Genomic DNA, 19120 nt, shown 5'->3' with positions numbered 1-19120 from the left:
ACCACGTAGATTTTGTTCCAATAAATCTTTATTTTTAAATAGCCAAAAATTGAAAAATAAACAGGTGAAGAAAACAGGGTGATCATCATCCGTACAGCTACATGTGCATATCCGTCAAAGTCTGTCACTCTGAAAACGACCCACTATGTCGAATGTAATTGAATAATCCTGAGAAATCCAGTGAAGTCCAATTAGAGCAGATGAAACAATCAATACTGGTGACGAAAAATACCCACGAGTAAACACACCAACACTAAAAATATATCAAAATACTTAACTCACTACTAACACATAACAGTAAAATAAAATGGTGGTGGAATTGTTCTTTTTCACTTCCAAGGCTGGAAATCTTTTGAAATCCAGACAGATACTGCAACACCATTTCTCGGACACATTTTCTACACACGTTTAGTTGTCAAGCCTAATCTCGTCACAAAAAAAAAAAAAAACATTCTCGAATGAAGGTTGCAGGCATTAGGTCTAACCATATAGAAAAAGTCTAATATTGCTTGCAAGAAGCATAAAATAAAGACGAGAATACAACAGCATACATTGCAGGGGAATTTAAAAGAACAATAAAAGAAAAACACCAATTTTGTTTAGTCAGGCATCAAACCTGAGGAGAAACAATTCTGATGAGCAAGTACTGTCCTCCCCCTGAAACCAAGGTCAACGTTTCATTATCTTATCAGTATCTTAATCCCATAATCAAAACGAGCAAACACACCCGATGGAAACCAAAGGAGACGCAGCAAATATATATATTTTTTTTAAAAGTAAAACTGGTGAACAGCATTTTGACCCAGCTGGCAGTCCACTTTTTTCACTACTCTCTGTAATCGCACACACTTGTTATCAAAGCTGTAAGAAGATCACCATTTGCAAACCATTTTCCAGAATAAGAAAAAAAAAAAAAAAATCCAATGTTTTCTGGCATGCAGATGACGTTTGAGTAAAGTCCCATCCCTTTTTCTTTTTTTTTTCTTCGTAGTTCACCACTCCAGGAAGTTGCTGAGACTTAATAACTGGTAAGCAAAAACCAGAACTGGTTAGGGAAATTAGTAACAATGAACAAAATGGTGAAGTGAATGATTTGTAAGTGTTTGCATCAGTGCAAAGTGGCATCATCCCCATTTGACCTTTTAACAGTCAAAGAAGCACTATTTAACTTAGCTTCTCTGATTTCAGGTCAAAAGAAAAACTTTTTTTTTTTTTTTTTTTTGCTGGTGCAAATCTCAGCAAATCCACATGAACCCATCAATTCAGCTTTAACAAAGAGCGCGCAAGCTAAGGTAAAATCATCTTGTTTCATTGGTTTACAAACAGGAGGTGTCAAATATTTCTCGCTCGCTGACCTCAGACCTCTCGGACGACCCGGGCAGTAAAAGTGGGGTCGTCGCATGTCACCAAAGATTGGTCACCCTGCGGAAAAGGCATGTCACGACTCTTCGTTGCCCGAGTCGTCTTCGTCGTAGCAGCAGTCGCCGTCTCCGTCCTCCACGTCGTCGTCGTCGTAATAATAGTCATAGAAGAGATCGGAGCCCTCGTCGGGAGGTGGGGCGCGTGTGCGGACACAGTACTCGGCCAGCGTGGTAGGTACCTGAACCCCGTCGCGTTCCGCCTCAACCTTGGTGGCCAACACTTGTTTTCTGCAGGAGACATTCAACAATAATAGTTTATTGGGGTTCCCCAGGGTTCTGTGTTAGTCAAAACATATTATTTACATTTTTTCATTTGGTTTAATCAGGTAATGTAAAAAAAATAAATACAGCATCTAGCCACTTTCAAGTTTGTTGCATGTTCACCTAATGATCTCGACATATTCCCGATCCTTGCCCTTGCTGTCCCTCCATTTGCGGTACATGACGGAGGCATCCACATTGGCAGGAGAGAAGGTGTTTGGCTCATTCAGCAGCGAGATCACACTGAGCAAAATGGTTCTGAAAGCATCAAGGAGGGTCGCGACGTTAGAGATAAAAGAATAGCTGAAACATGGACGTGAAATCGGAACTGTAACGAGCACGCAAGCCAGTTTGTAACAAATATATATACATATATTATGCTGGGATGTTGTTTCATTGTGCCATGCGATCTGTGTCGATTTGGCCCGTAGCTGATGTCATGTTGTTCCTTCAACTAACTAGTTGAGAGTGAAACTGAATCAACTGCACTCTCTTGTTGCAAGCGAGTAGAGGAGTCCACATTTCCTCATTTAGTCATTTTTTTAACAAGTTACCTTACGGTAACAAGTGTGCTATATATATATTTTTTTTCCTCTGGAAGACTTGATTCGACTTGATGACTGTGTTTAACTTTGGAGGCTTCACTGTAACGTGCAGGTAAACAGAAGATGCTAGCTGAGAGACAGAGATCATTTTTCACAGATGGTATCGAATCGCCAGATATGGCGTCAACGTCCGTCTCTTGAGAACGGACTCCTCTGAAGACAAATGTCATGTGATAAGGGTCTGAGTCAAAGGCAGTAACCAGATAATGACAATTCATGCGAACCTGACATTCTGGGTGGGATTCCATCTCTCTGAAGGCAGTTCTCCACTTTGCGGGTCATCCACTGGTGGGTGCAATATAGAAATACATACATCTCCATTCTGAAAGAGGAGGGACAGATTATTGATGATTGGCATGTGACCAGAAGAGTCTGCTTGAATGGAGGTGGCAAAAGTACTCACATTCTGTACTTGAGCCAAACTACAGATACTAGACTGGTATAAGAAGTAGTGATTCAAATCTGTTCCTTCAGAAAACTAAAAAGTAGACTTTACAAAAGCCCCCCCAAAAAATAATTTGTACTATCAATTATCACTTTTGATAACTTGGCTCAATGAAAAAAACGTTTGGCAACTTATAATATTGTAAGATCTTGGGAGTTTCCCGACGCTGGTACATTTCCATGATGACTACTGTACTGTTGACACACCTCATAGATGTTGGGATGCCACATCTTGGTGAGGAATCTGAAGGAAGGTGGAGAATATGGGTAGTCCATGGGGAACTTGATCCGGGCCTAGAACGTAAAACACCACCAACATTTTATGTCACGTTATATTTCCTATCCACAGCATAATAGTTTGTTTGTTTTGACTTGAAAAGAGTTTTACCTTGAAATAACCCCCTTCATAGTGTGTATTGGGGGGTCCGAAAATGGCCACTTCCCAGTTGTACATGTCTGCCTCGTCCACCAGCGTTATTTTAAAGCCCTCGACGGGTTCCTCTTGGAGGCTCTTCATTTCCAGCATGAGCGCTTTCTGCGAACTAGCGACGTGAGAGCAATCGTGCTGCGCCATACTTGACACTTGGCTTCTTCCCTCAAGTTATCTCCCCAATCGACAGCTGCTGGCTGACTCGTTTGTTGACGGCAACGCAGCTAAATTTGACGCCGCACACACTGGTCGAACAACCCGACACTACCGACGTGAGGATACAATAAAAACAGGCCAAAGCGAACTGGGATCGAACGCGGGTTGTGTTTGATACCAAAATAGGATCAATTATTTAGCGTCCACTCGCTCACTGGCGTAAAATGACCACATCATCGTGGCCGCCGAGTAACTAAAGCTGTAAGGTGGTCTACCTTAGAAAAGTAGCCGCGGATCTAAGCCGTAAATCTACTGGTAGCTGCTGGCTAAATAAGCTAGCTAAAGAAGACTACCTCACAACCAGATGGAGTCGATCTTTTTTTTTTTTTTTTTTTTACCTTGTCGCGAATAGATTCTAACGCGCTGGTAACTGGGGGAAGCGTAACTGGTCTAACAAGACACGCGGCGACCGATTATAACCTCCTACTTAACGCCCAAAACCTTAATGGCATGCGAACAGAGCGAAGAATGTTGTTGAAAAGAAGTCCTTTCTCCCCTGAAAACAGCCAATTGTGCAACGGGCTGCTCTGGGATTTGTAGTCCACTTTTTGTTTGTAAACATTGACGTTTAGGATAAAAACGGGGAGGAAACCGAACAAAAGTGCCAATGAAACACGATGTAACATTCCATCAATAAAATAAATTAAAATTGAGTAACAAACGCCTTATATTATATGTAGTTTTATACCTAAGATTTAATGCATAGAACTACATTCACCAGTCACAGGAAGTAACGCGAACGCGAGCCTTGTTTGCGTTTCTGAAAAGCTGCGCTGACCTATTTTTCCAATAAAATTATTTTTATTTAATAAAATGATGCTGTGTTGAGTGTTTGATTTCAGGCGTTTATTGGCATAAACACCGGTCAAATTTTCAATTTTCATTTATAATAATCGAGCGTTGTGTGACATATTTCTCTTGCGCCATAATTACGAAAAGGACCTCCCCTGTTTAGCTCACCCTGTTTTGCCTGAGTAAAAAGGTTATCCACAAATATTTACACTGTAGCACATATTAGATTAATCATAATTACGCATCAATTTTCTGTTCTGATGTTAAATATTGATGTGACAGCATAGCTATTACAGATTCTGGAAAAAGAAAAACATCTGGTGTATGACGTACAATGAACGCGACAAAATCATCTCAGGACCCTGCTTGGACGTAAAGTTCGTGATGGGACCGAAATCAGGACGACGTTCTCGCTCCATGTCCAGAAGTCCGAGCCGAGGCCAACCAAACAGATCCAGAGTAAGCAGATCAAAATCTCCCGAAAGACGGACGAATCGTTCTCATTTTGCAGACCCAAAACGATCCGTTCGGGGTCATGCACGATCGGATAGCCGCGGCAGCAGCTCACCAGACAGACGACGGCCTCAACATCGGGATCGATCAAGTTCTCGAAGTGGTTCGGAGACTGATAGGAGGCAAAGAAAGCAACGTGTCAGGAGCAAATCGAAGGATAAATCGTCCAGGTACGGATGCTACGTCCAGCTATTGATTTCATATCAGTAATTATCACCTGCTTTTGTTGACAAGGTTTCTCTGCATGCAAGAAACACCCCATAATATTCAGGTTTTTTATGTATCGTTACGGGAAACTGTCAGTTACAAGAACGTTTCCAGGAATACTTTTCAGAACACGCAGCATGTTTATTGAATCATATGTTTTATCTCAGTCCTGATTCAGATCATCCCCGAGAGAGAGGAAGAAGAAACATGCAGATCCGAAAAGTAACGTCTCAAGAGAGAAGAAAGGAACGGTCTTCTTCATGCTCCCCGGGCGGAAGCACTGAAAGAGAGCGTGGAAGACGAAGAAGCCCCAGTAGAGACCGACAGAGACAGAAAGAGCGAGATAGAGAGAGGAAATCTGAAAAAGACAAAAGAAATAAGAGTAGCGAAAGGGAGCATGGGAAGAGCCTCAAAGGCGGAGACCGAAGGAGACCTCAGTCCAGTTCGGCCGATTCCTCAGAAAGCTCGGGCTCTGATCGGGAGAGCAGGACCGTTAAAGACAAGGAAGACAAGAAAAAACAGAAGGAGATGATGAAGGCTCTGGAGACACCAGAAGAGAAGCGGTCCAGGAGGTTGGCTAAAAAAGAGGCAAAGGAAAAGAAGAGGAGAGAAAAGATGGGTTGGAGTGAAGAGTACATGGGATACACCAATGCAGATAACCCTTTTGGGGATAATAACCTTCTGGGCACATTCAAATGGCAAAAGGTATGTTTGGAAGCTGAGGACGTTCGATTAGATCACATTTTCGAAATTGCCTTTTCTATACGATACACTCTCTTGTTTGTATTTCGTCAGGCTTTGGATAAGAAAGGTATCGGCCACCTCGGAGAGAAAGATCTGAAGGAGAGAAACAAACGCATCCAGGAGGAGAATCGTCGAGAACTTCAGAAGGTTGGCCAAATGATCTTGCATGACCTCCCGTTGCTCGTAATGAGCAACTTAACAATGGAATCGGCGTGCATCTGAATTTGTCGTAGGTGAAGCAGCTGCGTTTGGAACGTGAGCGAGAGAAGGCAATGAGGGAGACAGAACTGGAGATGCTGCAGAGGGAGAAAGAAGCGGAACATTTCAAGACCTGGGCCGAGCAGGAGGACAACTTCCATCTGCATCAAGCCAAACTACGGCATGTAGTGAAACAAAAGATGCCAGGAATGTGCTTTCCTTTTTTTTTTTGAGCCTAAAAATGTAAACATTTGTGTCCAGGTCTAAGATAAGAATCCGCGACGGCCGTGCGAAACCCATCGATCTGTTGGCCAAGTACATCAGTGCCGAAGATGACGATCTGGCTGTTGAGATGCATGAACCGTACACCTTCCTCAATGGGCTGACGGTCACAGACATGGATGACCTTCTGGAGGATATCAAGGTCAGTGCTGAGGTTACACTAGAGGTTAGCAAATATTTTGGAGTAGTGTCGATGAAATACGCAACATTACATTTTGCTGACACTTTCAGAACTGTTGACGTGAGTCTTCAAAGTCAAAGAAGTCAAAGTCTGCTTTATTGTCAAAAGTACAGGACGTTATGCCGTACTCCTCAGGTTTATATGGAATTGGAACAAGGCAAGAATGTGGATTTCTGGAGAGACATGACCACCATCACCGAGGATGAAATCAGCAAACTGAGAAAACTGGAGGCGTCCGGGAAGGGACCGGGTACGGCATTTCCGAACGTGCACGTTTAGTTTGACAGTTTACGACACGAAAAGAGAAATTCACCGGCCTTTTGTTTGGATGATCCTCAGGTGACCGCCGGGATGGCATCAACACAGCGGTGAGCAGCGACGTCCAGATCGTGTTCAAAGGGAAGACGTACAGCCAGCTGCAGGCTCTCCATCTCAACATAGAGACCAAGATTCGGGCCGGAGGATCCAACCTCGACATCGGCTACTGGGAGAGTCTGCTTCAGCAAGTCCGAGTTTACTTGGCTAGAGCCAGGTATGGATAACTTTGATTTTTTTGAAGAGCATCGCTATTGGTGTGTAACTTCACAATCTGCGTGACAGGTTGAGAGAGCGACACCAGGATGTGTTGCGTCAGAAGTTGTTCAAACTGAAGCAGGAGCAAGGCGTAGACAGCGAACCCTTGTTCCCCATCATTAAGGAAGAGCCGAGGAGCGACGACATGTAAGTGAACCAAAACAATTCACCCTGTTCAACTTTCCATTTGGCTTTTACTTGAAAATATTTTCGATGCATACAGTTCCTCGGCAGAACTACTTTCGGGGCATTCCGATTGAACGTCTTTTTCCCCCCCTCTTTAAAAGCGACAATAGAGTGGCAGGCCGATCAGGAGCTTCAACCTCAGGAGGGCTCGACCACTCGTCTTCGCCCCCATCCCAAAACAAAGCGGGTGACGACGGCCCGTCCACATCCACTGCGGAACCCGGTGACCGAAAAGAGGAAGGAGGAGAAAGCGAGGGGAAAAAGGACGACGAGAAGGGCGAGGAGGCAGTGTTGACGGAGGAGGATCTGATTCAGCAGAGCCAGGCCGAGTACGACTCGGGTCGCTACAGTCCTACGCTACTCACGTCGTCCGAGCTGCCACTGGACACGCACACCATCACCCCTGAGGAGGACGCCAATAGGCTGCAGTTGGCACGCAGACAGCTGCAGGTCACAGGTACGAGATGAAGGCCATCGTGTTGAGAATCGAGGGTCCGAGTTCATTGGATGTGCAAGTCGACCATTTTTTTTTTTTTAAATCCCATCATCTCCGCTTCTCTCCACTAGGTGACGCCAGCGAGAGCCCCGAGGATGCCTTCGTGCGTCGAGCCAAAGAGGGAATGGGCAACGACGAGGCCCAGTTCAGCGTGGAGATTCCCGTTTCGGGCAAGATGTACCTGTGGGCAGACAAATACCGACCCAGAAAACCCCGTTTCTTCAACAGGGTCCATACCGGTTTTGAGTGGAACAAATACAACCAGACCCATTACGACTTTGACAACCCTCCACCCAAAATCGTCCAGGGCTATAAGTTTAATATTTTCTACCCGGACTTGATAAACAAGCGCTCCACACCTCAGTATTTCCTTGAGCCCAGTCCTGACAACAAGGACTTTGGGATCCTAAGGTTCCACGCCGGCCCGCCGTACGAGGACATCGCCTTTAAGATAGTGAACAGAGAGTGGGAGTATTCGCACCGACACGGATTCCGTTGTCAGTTTGCTAACGGGATCTTTCAGCTGTGGTTCCACTTCAAGAGGTATCGCTACAGGAGGTGAAGCTCACGCATCTTCGTTTTAATGTTCTTAAGACCAATCTCTCATTTCAGGGTAGTTAGGGTTCTACAAATCTGTAAAAGTGTTTGATAATTCAGTCTGCTCCAAAAAAAAGTCTGTTTTCCTTTTTACCATCCCATTTTTTGTTTTTTTCTATTTTGTATACATTGAATTACAAAGATTAAACTGTGGTTATTCTAGTGCCTCTGATGTATTCATTTCCTTCTTAACTACATTTTTTAACACTCCCAGGATGAAAAGAATTCAACAAGGTCACTCACCTCGATTAATGATTCATTCTAGCTAGCTCAAGGAGAGTCTACAGACAAAACAATTAAGCACATTTGTTACTTTTTTCTTGATATGGTGAAATGAAGTTTAAAAAAAATCTGGCTAAGAAAAAATAAAATGATGCAAATCTTAAAAAAGTCTGGATGGGATTCTGAGTGTCCAGGTCCCAGCGCTCACAGTCTTTCTCCAAGTCAAAATTTCCTCGAAAGATTTTCCTCTTATCCTGATGTTGCTACAGTTCCACAGAAAAGATGGCCGTTGTAAAAAAAATTCCAGGCAAAAAGGAAACAACCACAGAGGCCAACCTGCAATCTGAGCGCCGAGAGGCCTTCCGTTTCCCCTTCCCCTTGAGGTAATTCAGGATTGCCTTTCGGGCTGAGCTGATTCTTTTTAACAGTGGCAGCAGTAGCAGGCAATGTTTGGAGACACCTTAACTAGCTTGATATCCACGCAGCCATCCATTTTCAATTGCGCAATCTTCCCCAGCAGCACCATAAGTCAACATTTGAGCATTCTATCCTTCCAAGTCTAGCACAACATGGCCAGGTGCCAATTTATTCTAGAAAGCTTGTGATGTCATTTATAAACAACACTAATAGTCCCATTATGACAACATGATGTTATGACAATGGGACCATTACTGTTGTTTATACGCCTGTTGTCACCATTGTTCTCATTTCCCTCCCACGTTCTCATTTCCTTGCTCCAGCTGTCTTCTGTCTCTCCATCTCAACCCAACCAGCCAAGATCACATCACAAAACAGACCCTGGGTTCTGTTTGAGGTTTTCAAGCCTCAAGACTAAACATGAAGAAATACAACCCAACACAGCATACATTCAAGGCATCTTACAAAAAAAAAAAAAAACACCCGGGTGCATCTCACAGCGGGCCCCCGTCCTCCTGGCCATTTGACTCGTAGGCTTTTCCCCTCTTGTTTTTGCTGCAGTTCCAGGGCAGAGGTAGATGGCCTTTGTAAAAATTCCAGGCCAAAAGGCCCACCAGAGAAACAACCAGAAGCCCGACGACAACGTGCAGTCCCACCACAGAGGAACCTTTCGTCCGAGCTTGAGGCACTCTCGGTTCCCCTTTCAAGCTGAGTTGATATTCCGCCACAGTGGCGGCGTACTTTTCAAATTTGGAGCGCTCCACCGACAGGCAGCGATAACGGCCGGCGTCCGAGTCCGAGGCGTTGAGAATGATGAGTCCGTCTTGTAGGATCTGATGGCGGTTCGAAGAAACCACCAGGTGACCTTCTTGCTCCCATTCGGTTGTTGCCAAGTTTGACGACAAAGGGCAGAAAAGTTTCACACTCCCACCAGGCGAGAAAAAATGGTTAACAACATGGACAGGATCTGAAAAAAAAAAAAAAAGACACAATGTTACCAAAATTCTGCAACTGGGACAAACGGCACACTTTAATTTGAACCTTCAGAACTCCAAGGTGTTAACTCACCAGCTGTTGGACAGAGAGAGGCGTTCCCTTCCCTCACATTCTGGATTAGCTGCCTAAACCAAATCACAATACTTAGTTTGGCCGACAATCCTAATCTTCTTTACAAAGACGAAAAATGTCTACCTCTGTGTACTGGAAAGGGCGACGCAACTCCCAGCATCTGCATCCCATCCGCAGTAAGGATCTCTTGCCAGAATACAGTCCAAACAAGACAAAGATCTCTCACAGGTGGCGAGAGGCACCTGAGCTACTCCGAAGTCGGAACCGGCGTATAGTCGCTTCTGTAAATAGATTGAGGTGAATTCATTTGAACACCATAAACAACTCGGGCTGTATGTGGTTACCGTGACGTCGGAAAAGCGCAGGATCTTAACCGCGTCGCGAGATTGGAAAAGCTGAACTTGCTCGATGATGAACATCTCGCCGTCGTAGTTTACTGCTTTCACCAGGGCGCCGTCCTCTAAAAACAAATCAAATCAATACAATTGTATTGTCATTATTTTTGATTTTTTTTGTCAAACAAAAAGACAACGTATGCACATACCTGTGCCTATGAACATCACGTGGTACTTTTGTCCGTCCGTTGCTTGCACTTGATTGACAACAATGCTCGTAAAGGCGGCTCCCTTTCTCTCGAGTAGAGGTTTCTCGCCTTGTGGTTGAATCGTGTCATCCATCAGAGGTCTATCTTTGATGAAGTGAAGAGTTTGGTCCGGGAGGTCCAGAGACCGAGTTTGACACTGATGGGAAAAAAAAAAAAAAGTGCTGATAAAGCATTCTAATCTACGGCACATAAACACTCACAGATCCAGGTCGAGGGTCAGGGACCTCCCCGCTATACGGCGCCCAAATGAAGAAGGATTCGACAGGGACCTGCGTCTTGAACTGCCCCTCGGCAAACACTCGGTTGATGTCAGATATGTTGTACGCACACACTGCGGACAGGTCGGACGTGTCGCTGAAACAAAAACAAAATGAGTTCCAGTGAAAGCCAAAGACTTTGATGATAAGATGATCTGAATCAAAACATACGACTGTGGGGTGAAGATGGCGTAGAATAAACAAGAATTCCAGTGCTGCTCCGGGTCACACCAGCGGTACGTATTTTGGATGATGTTTGGCAGCTGCGAGCCCAGGACAGGACATTCCAGCCTGGCTTTCAGGAAGGATGTCCACTTTCTCTGCAAGGTTCTCCGTCCCCCCGTGTCTCCCTGGGAAAACAAAGACAGCTCGTAAGGATACTTTCTTACAGTAGCAGCCATTCGAATCGCAGTAGAAGTGTTGTCACCATCAAATATTTTTAAAATCGATGAATCGGATACAATTCTATTTGCATTGTGTATTAAATAAAAAAAACATTTTTCAGGCTACTTTCCATTCACCAAAATTTTTAAAATTATTTAGGGACAGTTAAGGAATTTCAAAAAAAAAAGATTGCAAGTCATAGTTTTCCAAAGTAAAAGCCGATGTTATGGTCTTTTTTTTTTTAATTATTATTATTATTAAACACAAAAGATAAATCAGTCTGCTTTCATATAGGACTGGAGAAATAACTTTTGAGAAGATTTAGTTCAAAATAGCTCGAAACAATGACTTGGTTATTAAAAGACAAAGCGAATAATTTGAGAATCAATTTGCGGTCGATTCATCGATTGCATCAAGCACTTTTCAAAGCAATCTTTCTCAAAATTTCAAGCAGGGAGGGAACCAACATGTAGAAACCAGGTTGCGCTACAAAGCAGTAGAAACTAACGTTGTGAAAGTGTCGTGAGGAAACAAGACAGGAAGTTTTTATTTATTTATTTTTAATTTCACCTTGCAGACGCGAGCTACACGAGAAACCACTACCGGTTTCTTGTAGCAGTCGTACTCAACTGCCGTCTCGCTGAAAAACAAGTAGACCTTGTCATCATTGTCCTGCTCGCTTTCTGGCATTTGAGCTAGAGAGACAAAGTTGGGCTCTAGCGTAGGGAGGAAAAAAATAAATAAACATGAGTTTCAAGCAGCTGAATTGTTTCAAAAATGATGTCCAAAAGGTCAAGCACACGTCACCATTGAGCGAGGAGGTTTTAATCTCAGTTCGAATGGGAGGAGAGCTGCGCATTAAGACCAACTCCGAGCCCAGGAAGTTCATTGAAGTGGCTGAGTACAAGTTATTGTCTGCCAAAAAAAAAAAAAAAAAAAAAAAAAGACAGAAGATTTAGATTTGTACGATTTTTTTTTTTGCTGTACACCCTCAACAATTTTTCTGGTGTTAGCATAGCGATTCGTATTGGCCTCTTGTGTTCTGCATTTAGTAATAATACTATTAGAAGTGTTGCCATGGAGACGAGAAGTGACATTATGTCTGGAATTATCATTTAAATCATAAAAATGACAAATCCTTCAGCGCTCTTTTACACTATAACATTTTTTTGGGGTACTTTCCCTTTACGTGCAATGTCGACTCACCAACCATGATGGAGGCATATTTTTGGAAAGGATTAAAAGGACATTTTCCTTTCCCATCTTCGGCCACCTTCTCCAGTGTGAGTTCTCCATTTGCATAGGACTACGGAAATAATCAATCATGCGATTTAATTGCAGTCCATCTTCGGCATGAAAGCCGAGAACATGAATTGGGCTCACCATGTAATCACACTCCGGATCAAAGGCATTGGTTCCGCACACGTACATCCTATTATCCTCCATCTTGTGCAGAATCTTGATGTAGTTCTTGCACTCTGTCTATTTTTTTTTTTTAAAACAAACAACAACTATGTAGCTCCACATTTGATTGATTTTAAATACCAAAAAAAAGTATCCCCACTCACTTGAAGATCTCTTCCTTTGTTTTGACAGTCATCCATTTGCTCTTGCGTCACCTCCCATTTCACCTTAGAAAAGTACAAAATATTTTTGGTGTCACTCTTTTTGCAACAGATTGTGAGTTGCTCATTTTCATTTGTTGATTTTGCGTCTTTTAGAATGTCATCTTGAATGTTCGAAAAAGTATGCCAGCAATGTAGCAAGGCCATCGCTAGTTCTTACAAAGGCTCGTTTCTTGGAAATGTCCTCGAGGTCAAGGGCGAAAAGCGCCTCCCTGGCACCCAGCAGCAGCAGCTTCATGTCCTCTCGCAAAAGCATGACGCTATAATTGGACACCCCCTCTTCGCGAAAGGAATTCATGTTGCTGCCTGAGACACGAGGGAGTACAGGATTACACGGAAACAGATTAATTTATTGATTTGTGTTTATGGGGAAAAAACATCATACGGAAAAATCATCAGTGTTTTTGCCAGCTGTATTTCCTGTAGAATTTTAATTTGAACCAAACACACCATATCTGGCTTCGGCGGCTCCACCGTAATCTTGCCATTCAAAGTTTTGTAAGAAAACAACAATACTCACTGTGATGGGGCACATATCTGCGGGGGATGAGGTCCAATGGTGAGTCATCATCTAGCATCAAGGCCAGAGGGAGGAACAAAAACGCGCTGATACAGAACAAGGGCTGCATGGCTTCTTTGTGTGAGGGCAATTAAAGAGTCATCCACTAGTAAAGGCAACTAGTGTCATCTGTGAAGCGCTGACGTTCCTAGTAAGTGAAGGGCCCCTTCGGCGGTTCCGCTCAGTAGGCAGCCCATGGTGAGATGGGTACCACAGACCGCAGCTGGGGAGGAGTGAAAGACACAAAAGTTATACAGACATCAAAATCTTGTCACACGGCTCTTGAAAAATGATCAACAGCAAAACGTGCAAACAAAGGGAAGAAAGAAAGAAAGAAAGGCTGCAGAGCGGCAGTAATTCTGCCAATGGTATAGTCATGTTAATGCAGGGCCGTGAAAAGCAACTTCAACTCTCCTGCAAAACCAACACAAAAAAAAGATTCACACACACTGAAGCAAAAACTGGGAGGACACGTAAGAGGCGTTTTTGCAACACTGCTTTTGTAACCCTGGTTTCCTGCATCGTGGTGTCTTCAATTCAACTCCATTCGAAGCGTGCAAGGCCAGGCACGGTTTTTTGTTGTGGTGTCTCGCAATTGTGTCTTTCTTGACTGATTAAGTAAGACAACCTGCTCAGTGAGTGTTTGCTGGAGTCTGTGCCAAGAGCTGATGAGCTGTAGCATGTCAGAGAATGTACGTTTGAGAAGAGACTTTGCATTTTTTTCCGCCTAAAGCCAAAACACACACACACACACCCTTGACAATCATATTTTTTCCTAAAAATGTTCCTAGCACATGTTTGTTAATGATGATATGCATCAAAAAGAACGCTGACAGTAGTTGTGTGAAGATTTGAACATACTAGTCTGGCTATACTAGTTTGGCCAAAGCCCCGCCCCTCACACGCACAACCGTAATTATCAAACATGACCATTTATAATCCCATTTGAGTATGAAATTGTGGATCTGGGATAGTCACAGAGATATATATGTATATATTAGGGCAATTTTGATGATAATTTTGATTATTACACACCACGATTACAAAATTTACATAATTGAAGAAAAAAAACGGATTAAGTATTAGTGTTTGTTGTGTTGACCCACATCCAAAACGACATAAAGGGAGCGCATTGATCCATAGATGTGCACAGCCAACATTAAGTTAATGATTTACCTACACCTGGACACCCCCCCCGCCTTAGAGCAAACAAAGTCCCCACACTTGTTTTACGGAGCGTGCATTGATACCATGTGACCAGTCCAAATTAATTAATCACTTACCTGCGGATTCGACTCGTCGGTAACGCCACTGACAAAAAAAAAGTAGTCCCCTTCCAACTCTTTTACTTTAGTCAAACACTACAAAATGCACGTTTCGGTAGTTGGGGGGGAAAAGTGTTGAATGGCGAAATAATAATATTGGGGGGAAGAAAAAAAAAAAGCTACCACCGCCTGTTACGTCGTCGCGCGCGACTTTTGTGTGGCGTTGTCCTGCCAGAAGCAAAGCAGCAAAAATATCCTTGCAAAAAAGTTTTGATTGCTCTTTTACTTTCCCATTTAAAAAGCAGCAAATATTCCTTTTTGTTGAAAGATTTTTGGAAAGGGAAAGGAAATGCGGCGTAGAGCTTGCTGGCGCGGCTTAAGGATGCGTCTATTCCTCGCAGTCTTCTCAAGGCAGGCGTTAAGACGATAAAAGGTGCTGAACTATGGGATTATTTCAATCGACCCCACACAATTCCATACATTCCTGCACTTTACGGTTTGTGTGCAAGAGAGTTGGAAACAACTGGGAAGGCGTTTAGGCTTGGCTGGCATATGGCCGCACCTTTTCGACAAAACAAGCCCAAACAGGCGTGTGTGTGAGAGAGTGCAATTTTTTTGCAACCGCAGCTCCGCACTGTGCATGTGTTAGTATGACGCACATATTTCAGGCTTATCTCTCATGATAAGATGAATAATGTGCCAACAGAAAGTGAATTTGAGTTTTTATTTCAAATAGAATTGATACACTTACATCATTGCATTGAAAAACGAATGCATTTTCTCCTGTTCATTAAATGTCGTTGATTTGTTAAATCGTACTTTTAATATTTACGCATGTAAATGTCAGTGCGTACACACAGACTAATAAAAATAGAATGCTGGAAAAGAAATGTTGAACGTCTGTTCCTTTAAGGATCTGGAAGATGGATCAGAGGCGCGCTCGAAAATTCGTTCCGAGCGTGCACTATTTCAACTCTGCTCGTTCTGGGGAGTCAGTGCATTGCTCAATTTTGCCGTTTGGAAATTCAGAGTGCACACCCAAAAGGGAGCGCCAGTTTGCGCACTCGGGGCTCGACGCTGTGCTACATTCGCAAATGAATCTCTCACACATCTTTGGGAAGGCAAGATCTTCGGAATGAATTTTCGAACGAGCCCAAGGATGTGGATGGATGCCGTGGTATAAACGGAAGTGACTTCGGGAAGCTTCTCGTCTTTAGCTATCCGCTAAAATAAAGACTCATTTGTTAGCAACATATTGGACACAAAATGTTTGCAAGAACCACAGCTGAGTACGTGCAAGAACTTTGTGGAATAAAAGAGGAGGAGAACGAGCTACAACATCAACGGCCGGACGCTGTTGGCAAGGAAATCTCTTGTTATACGACAGTCTCTGAAATTTGAGCGCACCAAACTAAATGTTTATTTGCTTATCCTGCAGATGATGGTGATCAATATATTTGGCCTTGGAAGCAGGAGTCAAATTTCCTTCAAATTAAAAAGGAGGAGGAGGAAGAGCCGGTTCACAGAAGAGAGGAGGAGGAAGAGGTCAAGTCATTATTGACCTTTGTTATTTTAAAAAGTGAAGTCGGGGACGATGGTGAGCGTGAGGAGAACAGAGGGGCGGAGCCTCCGAGCAGCACCTCGAGTCATCACGTGAAAACAGAAGGTGATGCAGACCACTGGGGACCATCACAAGTACAAAGTGATGACAATGACCGTCACGTTGGTGCTGATGTCAAAGATGAAGACTCTTATGATGACGAGGATGATGACGAAGACGACGACAATGAGCTCTTTGAATGTTCTCAGTGTGGGAAAAAAGTTCGTTCAAAATGTTATTTGAAGATTCACATGAGAATACACACGGGAGAAAAACCATTCATCTGCTCAGTGTGTGGTAAACGATTCTCTTCAAAGACAGTTTTAATAAGTCACACAAGAACACACACTGGAGAGAAACCTTTTTCCTGCTCAGATTGCGGGAAATGCTTTTCTGCAAGTGGAACTTTACAAAGGCACTTGCAAAGACACAGTGGAGAAAAACCTTTTGCTTGCTTAGTTTGTGGTAAAAGATTCTATGCAAAGGGACATTTAGCAAGGCATTCACTTACACATAGTGGAGAAAAAGCTTTTGTCTGCTCTGTTTGTGGCCAACGATTCTCTCAAAACTGTAATTTGAAAACACACAAAAGAACGCACACCGGAGAGAAAGCTTTTCCTTGCATCAATTGTGACAAAAGATTCTCTAGCAAACAGCAGCTTCAGATGCACAAGTGTTCTGGTGAGAAAAGTGATAGTTGAACTTTTCATTAAAACGGGAGAAACTGACACCTCGTGGTCAACTGTAAAATGGTCAGTTTTGAATAAAATAATAAAATCGAGTTTGTTTTTTTAAAGACGATTTTTAGAGTCTATTCTAATTTGATCAGTGCCATGATCAGAATCATGTTATTGTGGTGTAGATTAGTGTTTATTTCAAGCATGTCAATAAAATGCAAATGTTTTCGTCTCTCTGCCTGAATCTTGATATCAAAATGAAGATTGAATTTTTTAGCATAAATACCGATAATAAATCAAAACACTACACACTGTCACCTTAAGGGGCTGGAAGACGAGGTGACCCGGATGTGGATGCCTCAAAGCGGAAGTAAAATTCGTCGACTCGTACCCGGAGAAAACCACACACTAATTCTTCCGGAATTGATAAAACATAGATTGTACCCTCAAATTATTACTTAAACTTTGTTTTTTTAATAGCACGAGGATACGCCCGTCTCAAAGCGCGCGGAAGCTTCTCCTTTAACTTAGTTTACTAGCCGCTAACATAAAGGCGCATTTTTTTAGCAACATATTAGGTTAGCCATGTGTTGAGACTGTTGTGTGACAAAATGTTTGCAAGAAGCACACCCGACTACGGGCAAGAGTTTTGTGGAACAAAAGAGGAGAACGTGCAACAACATCAACGGCCGGATGCTGTTTGCAAGGACCTTCGTGTTGTACTTATGCGACTCACAACAGGTTTGTTTGCAGCCTGATTTGATTTGTTTCGCCAGAACTTTGAACCCAAAAAGTCAAGAAACGACTGTAGAAACATTCATATATATATCAAAGCCTTAAATTTGACTCAACCAAACTAAATGCTTGTTTGTTTATCCTGCAGGAGTCAGTGAAAAATACCTTTGTCCTTGGAAACAGGGGCCAGGTTTTCTTCAAATGAAGGAGGAAGAGGAAGAGCCCGTTCACATCAGGTTGAAGATGGAGGAGGAAGAGGATACAGACCAGTCGTTGTGGACCTCTGTCATTTTCAAAAGTGAAGTTGGAGACAATGGTGAGAGTGAGGAGAACAGGGTGGCAGAGTCTCCAACTCAAGACATTACATCAGAAGACAAACCAGATCACTGGGGAACATCACGAGAAGTGATCGAGATAAGTGATAACGCATCAGACGATTCAGACGACGATGATGATGACGGCGATGATGACAAGGATGAAGATTATTGTTATGACGAGGAGGGCGGCAATGACGATGATGATGAGAGTGATGAAGGTGAAGATGAAGTTGAACTCTTTGACTGTTCTCAGTGTGGAAAAAAATTTCATTCAAAGTTTTATTTGAAATGTCACATGAGAACACACACTGGAGAAAAACCTTACATTTGCTCCGTTTGTGGTAAAGGATTCACTTCATCGTCACTTTTATTACATCACACAAAAACGCACAAGGGAGAAAAGCCTTTTGTCTGCTCATTTTGCGGTAAAAGATTCGCCGTAAAGGCAATCTTAACGTGTCACACGAGAACACACACGGGAGAGAAACCATACTTGTGCTCAGATTGCGGGAAACGCTTTTCTTCAAATTCAAGTTTGAGTAAACACAAGAAAACACACAGTGGAGAAAAACCTTTTGCCTGCTTAATTTGTAGTAAGAAATTCCGTCAGAAGGCTGCTTTAGCAAGGCACTCACTGACACATAGTGGAGAAAAAGCTTTTGCCTGCTCTGTTTGTGGCCAACGATTTTCTCAAAATTGTAATTTGAAAACACACAAAAGAACGCACACTGGAGAGAAAGCTTTTCCCTGCACCTTGTGTGTCAAACGATTCTCTAGTAAACAGCAGCTTCAAATGCACAAGTGTTCCGGTGAGAAAAGTGAGTTGAAGCTTTCAAAAAAACAAAAAACAAAAAAAAAAAAACTGGGAGAAACTGACACCTTGTGATCAACTGTAAAATTTGTTTTGAAATAAAATCGGGCTGGCACACATTTTCACACGACAATCACACAATCTCGCACTTGATCTCTGCTTGGCGACGTGTTGTGTGCTTCTCTCTGTTAGCGACCTAAATAAGCTAACTAGGCCGAGAAGCATTAACGAACCGCGGGACAAACTTATCCCAACATAATGATATTTAAAAGCTATGTTGCAGTCTTAAATAGTGGACGTCCAGTGTAGGGAATGCAGGCCATTCGTGGCTATTTAATCAGTTTTCTTCTTCTTTTCCTTACTCGAGAAGAATGAGTGCATTGCTGAGTGCACTGCTGCCCCCTATTGATCGGATGACTAGCGCATCCATTAA

At 43.0% G+C, this 19120-nt stretch overlaps 5 protein-coding genes across 7 annotated transcripts; 3 read left to right on the top strand and 2 right to left on the bottom strand.

Annotated features, from left to right (window-relative positions):
• Positions 1–10: 10 nt before the first annotated feature.
• Positions 11–4077, bottom strand: cdc34b (cell division cycle 34 homolog (S. cerevisiae) b). The gene is made up of 5 exons (XM_085930925.1): positions 3120–4077; positions 2939–3025; positions 2512–2609; positions 1806–1940; positions 11–1649 (listed from the first exon to the last, which is right to left on the bottom strand). The coding sequence occupies exons 1-5, from the start codon at positions 3303–3305 to the stop codon at positions 1439–1441; spliced, it is 717 nt and encodes a 238-aa protein (XP_085787051.1). The 5' UTR covers positions 3306–4077; the 3' UTR covers positions 11–1438.
• Positions 4078–4415: 338 nt separating this feature from the next.
• cactin lies at positions 4416–8308 on the top strand. The gene is made up of 10 exons (XM_085930917.1): positions 4416–4852; positions 5057–5594; positions 5685–5780; positions 5867–6012; positions 6093–6255; positions 6430–6544; positions 6634–6826; positions 6895–7014; positions 7155–7510; positions 7621–8308. The coding sequence occupies exons 1-10, from the start codon at positions 4494–4496 to the stop codon at positions 8109–8111; spliced, it is 2577 nt and encodes an 858-aa protein (XP_085787043.1). The 5' UTR covers positions 4416–4493; the 3' UTR covers positions 8112–8308.
• Positions 8309–8389: 81 nt separating this feature from the next.
• sema4e (semaphorin 4e) lies at positions 8390–15160 on the bottom strand. Of its 3 annotated transcripts, none has more exons than XM_085930918.1 (15): positions 14566–15160; positions 13244–13505; positions 12884–13029; positions 12667–12729; positions 12482–12580; positions 12305–12404; positions 11906–12013; positions 11669–11814; positions 10886–11064; positions 10658–10811; positions 10398–10593; positions 10198–10313; positions 9977–10134; positions 9854–9906; positions 8390–9752 (listed from the first exon to the last, which is right to left on the bottom strand). In XM_085930918.1, the coding sequence occupies exons 2-15, from the start codon at positions 13350–13352 to the stop codon at positions 9280–9282; spliced, it is 2100 nt and encodes a 699-aa protein (XP_085787044.1). In that variant the 5' UTR covers positions 13353–13505; positions 14566–15160; the 3' UTR covers positions 8390–9279. The 3 variants fall into 3 exon arrangements, with proteins under 3 accessions (XP_085787044.1, XP_085787046.1, XP_085787045.1); XM_085930920.1 differs by lacking the exon at positions 14566–15160 and adding an exon at positions 14459–14498; XM_085930919.1 differs by lacking the exon at positions 14566–15160 and adding an exon at positions 13911–14352.
• Positions 14734–17048, top strand: LOC147045922 (uncharacterized). The gene is made up of 2 exons (XM_085930924.1): positions 14734–15907; positions 15986–17048. Exons 1-2 carry the CDS (start codon positions 15814–15816, stop codon positions 16846–16848), a joined length of 957 nt encoding a protein of 318 aa, XP_085787050.1. The 5' UTR covers positions 14734–15813; the 3' UTR covers positions 16849–17048.
• A 99-nt stretch (positions 17049–17147) lies between these two features.
• LOC147045921 (uncharacterized) lies at positions 17148–18946 on the top strand. Its single transcript, XM_085930921.1, has 2 exons — positions 17148–17565; positions 17708–18946. The coding sequence occupies exons 1-2, from the start codon at positions 17436–17438 to the stop codon at positions 18760–18762; spliced, it is 1185 nt and encodes a 394-aa protein (XP_085787047.1). The 5' UTR covers positions 17148–17435; the 3' UTR covers positions 18763–18946.
• Positions 18947–19120: the final 174 nt, after the last annotated feature.

The sequence above is a fragment of the Syngnathus leptorhynchus genome, chromosome 14 (genome assembly GCF_054491065.1).
Source record: "Syngnathus leptorhynchus isolate UIUO chromosome 14, UIUO_Slep, whole genome shotgun sequence".
NCBI classification, from domain to species: domain Eukaryota; kingdom Metazoa; phylum Chordata; class Actinopteri; order Syngnathiformes; family Syngnathidae; genus Syngnathus; species Syngnathus leptorhynchus.
This window is presented reverse-complemented; position numbering and strand designations above follow the sequence as displayed.

Excerpts from the sequence above, each read along its gene's own strand:
- cdc34b (XM_085930925.1), bottom strand. The coding sequence starts at position 3,305 with ATGGCGCAGCACGATTGCTCTCACGTCGCTAGTTCGCAGAAAGCGCTC. Across the intron at positions 1,941-2,511 it reads AATCCCACCCAGAATGTCAG|AACCATTTTGCTCAGTGTGA; the intron begins GTTCGCATGAAT and ends TGATGCTTTCAG. Across the intron at positions 1,650-1,805 it reads GAATATGTCGAGATCATTAG|AAAACAAGTGTTGGCCACCA; the intron begins GTGAACATGCAA and ends TGTCTCCTGCAG.
- LOC147045921 (XM_085930921.1), top strand. The coding sequence starts at position 17,436 with ATGTTTGCAAGAAGCACACCCGACTACGGGCAAGAGTTTTGTGGAACA. Across the intron at positions 17,566-17,707 it reads ACTTATGCGACTCACAACAG|GAGTCAGTGAAAAATACCTT; the intron begins GTTTGTTTGCAG and ends TTTATCCTGCAG.
- cactin (XM_085930917.1), top strand. The coding sequence starts at position 4,494 with ATGACGTACAATGAACGCGACAAAATCATCTCAGGACCCTGCTTGGAC. Across the intron at positions 6,256-6,429 it reads ACCTTCTGGAGGATATCAAG|GTTTATATGGAATTGGAACA; the intron begins GTCAGTGCTGAG and ends CGTACTCCTCAG. Across the intron at positions 7,015-7,154 it reads GAGCCGAGGAGCGACGACAT|CGACAATAGAGTGGCAGGCC; the intron begins GTAAGTGAACCA and ends CCTCTTTAAAAG.
- LOC147045922 (XM_085930924.1), top strand. The coding sequence starts at position 15,814 with ATGTTTGCAAGAACCACAGCTGAGTACGTGCAAGAACTTTGTGGAATA. Across the intron at positions 15,908-15,985 it reads TCAACGGCCGGACGCTGTTG|ATGATGGTGATCAATATATT; the intron begins GCAAGGAAATCT and ends CTTATCCTGCAG.
- sema4e (XM_085930918.1), bottom strand. The coding sequence starts at position 13,352 with ATGCAGCCCTTGTTCTGTATCAGCGCGTTTTTGTTCCTCCCTCTGGCC. Across the intron at positions 12,405-12,481 it reads ATCCGGAGTGTGATTACATG|TCCTATGCAAATGGAGAACT; the intron begins GTGAGCCCAATT and ends TTATTTCCGTAG. Across the intron at positions 10,594-10,657 it reads CTGACCCTCGACCTGGATCT|TGTCAAACTCGGTCTCTGGA; the intron begins GTGAGTGTTTAT and ends TTTTCCCATCAG.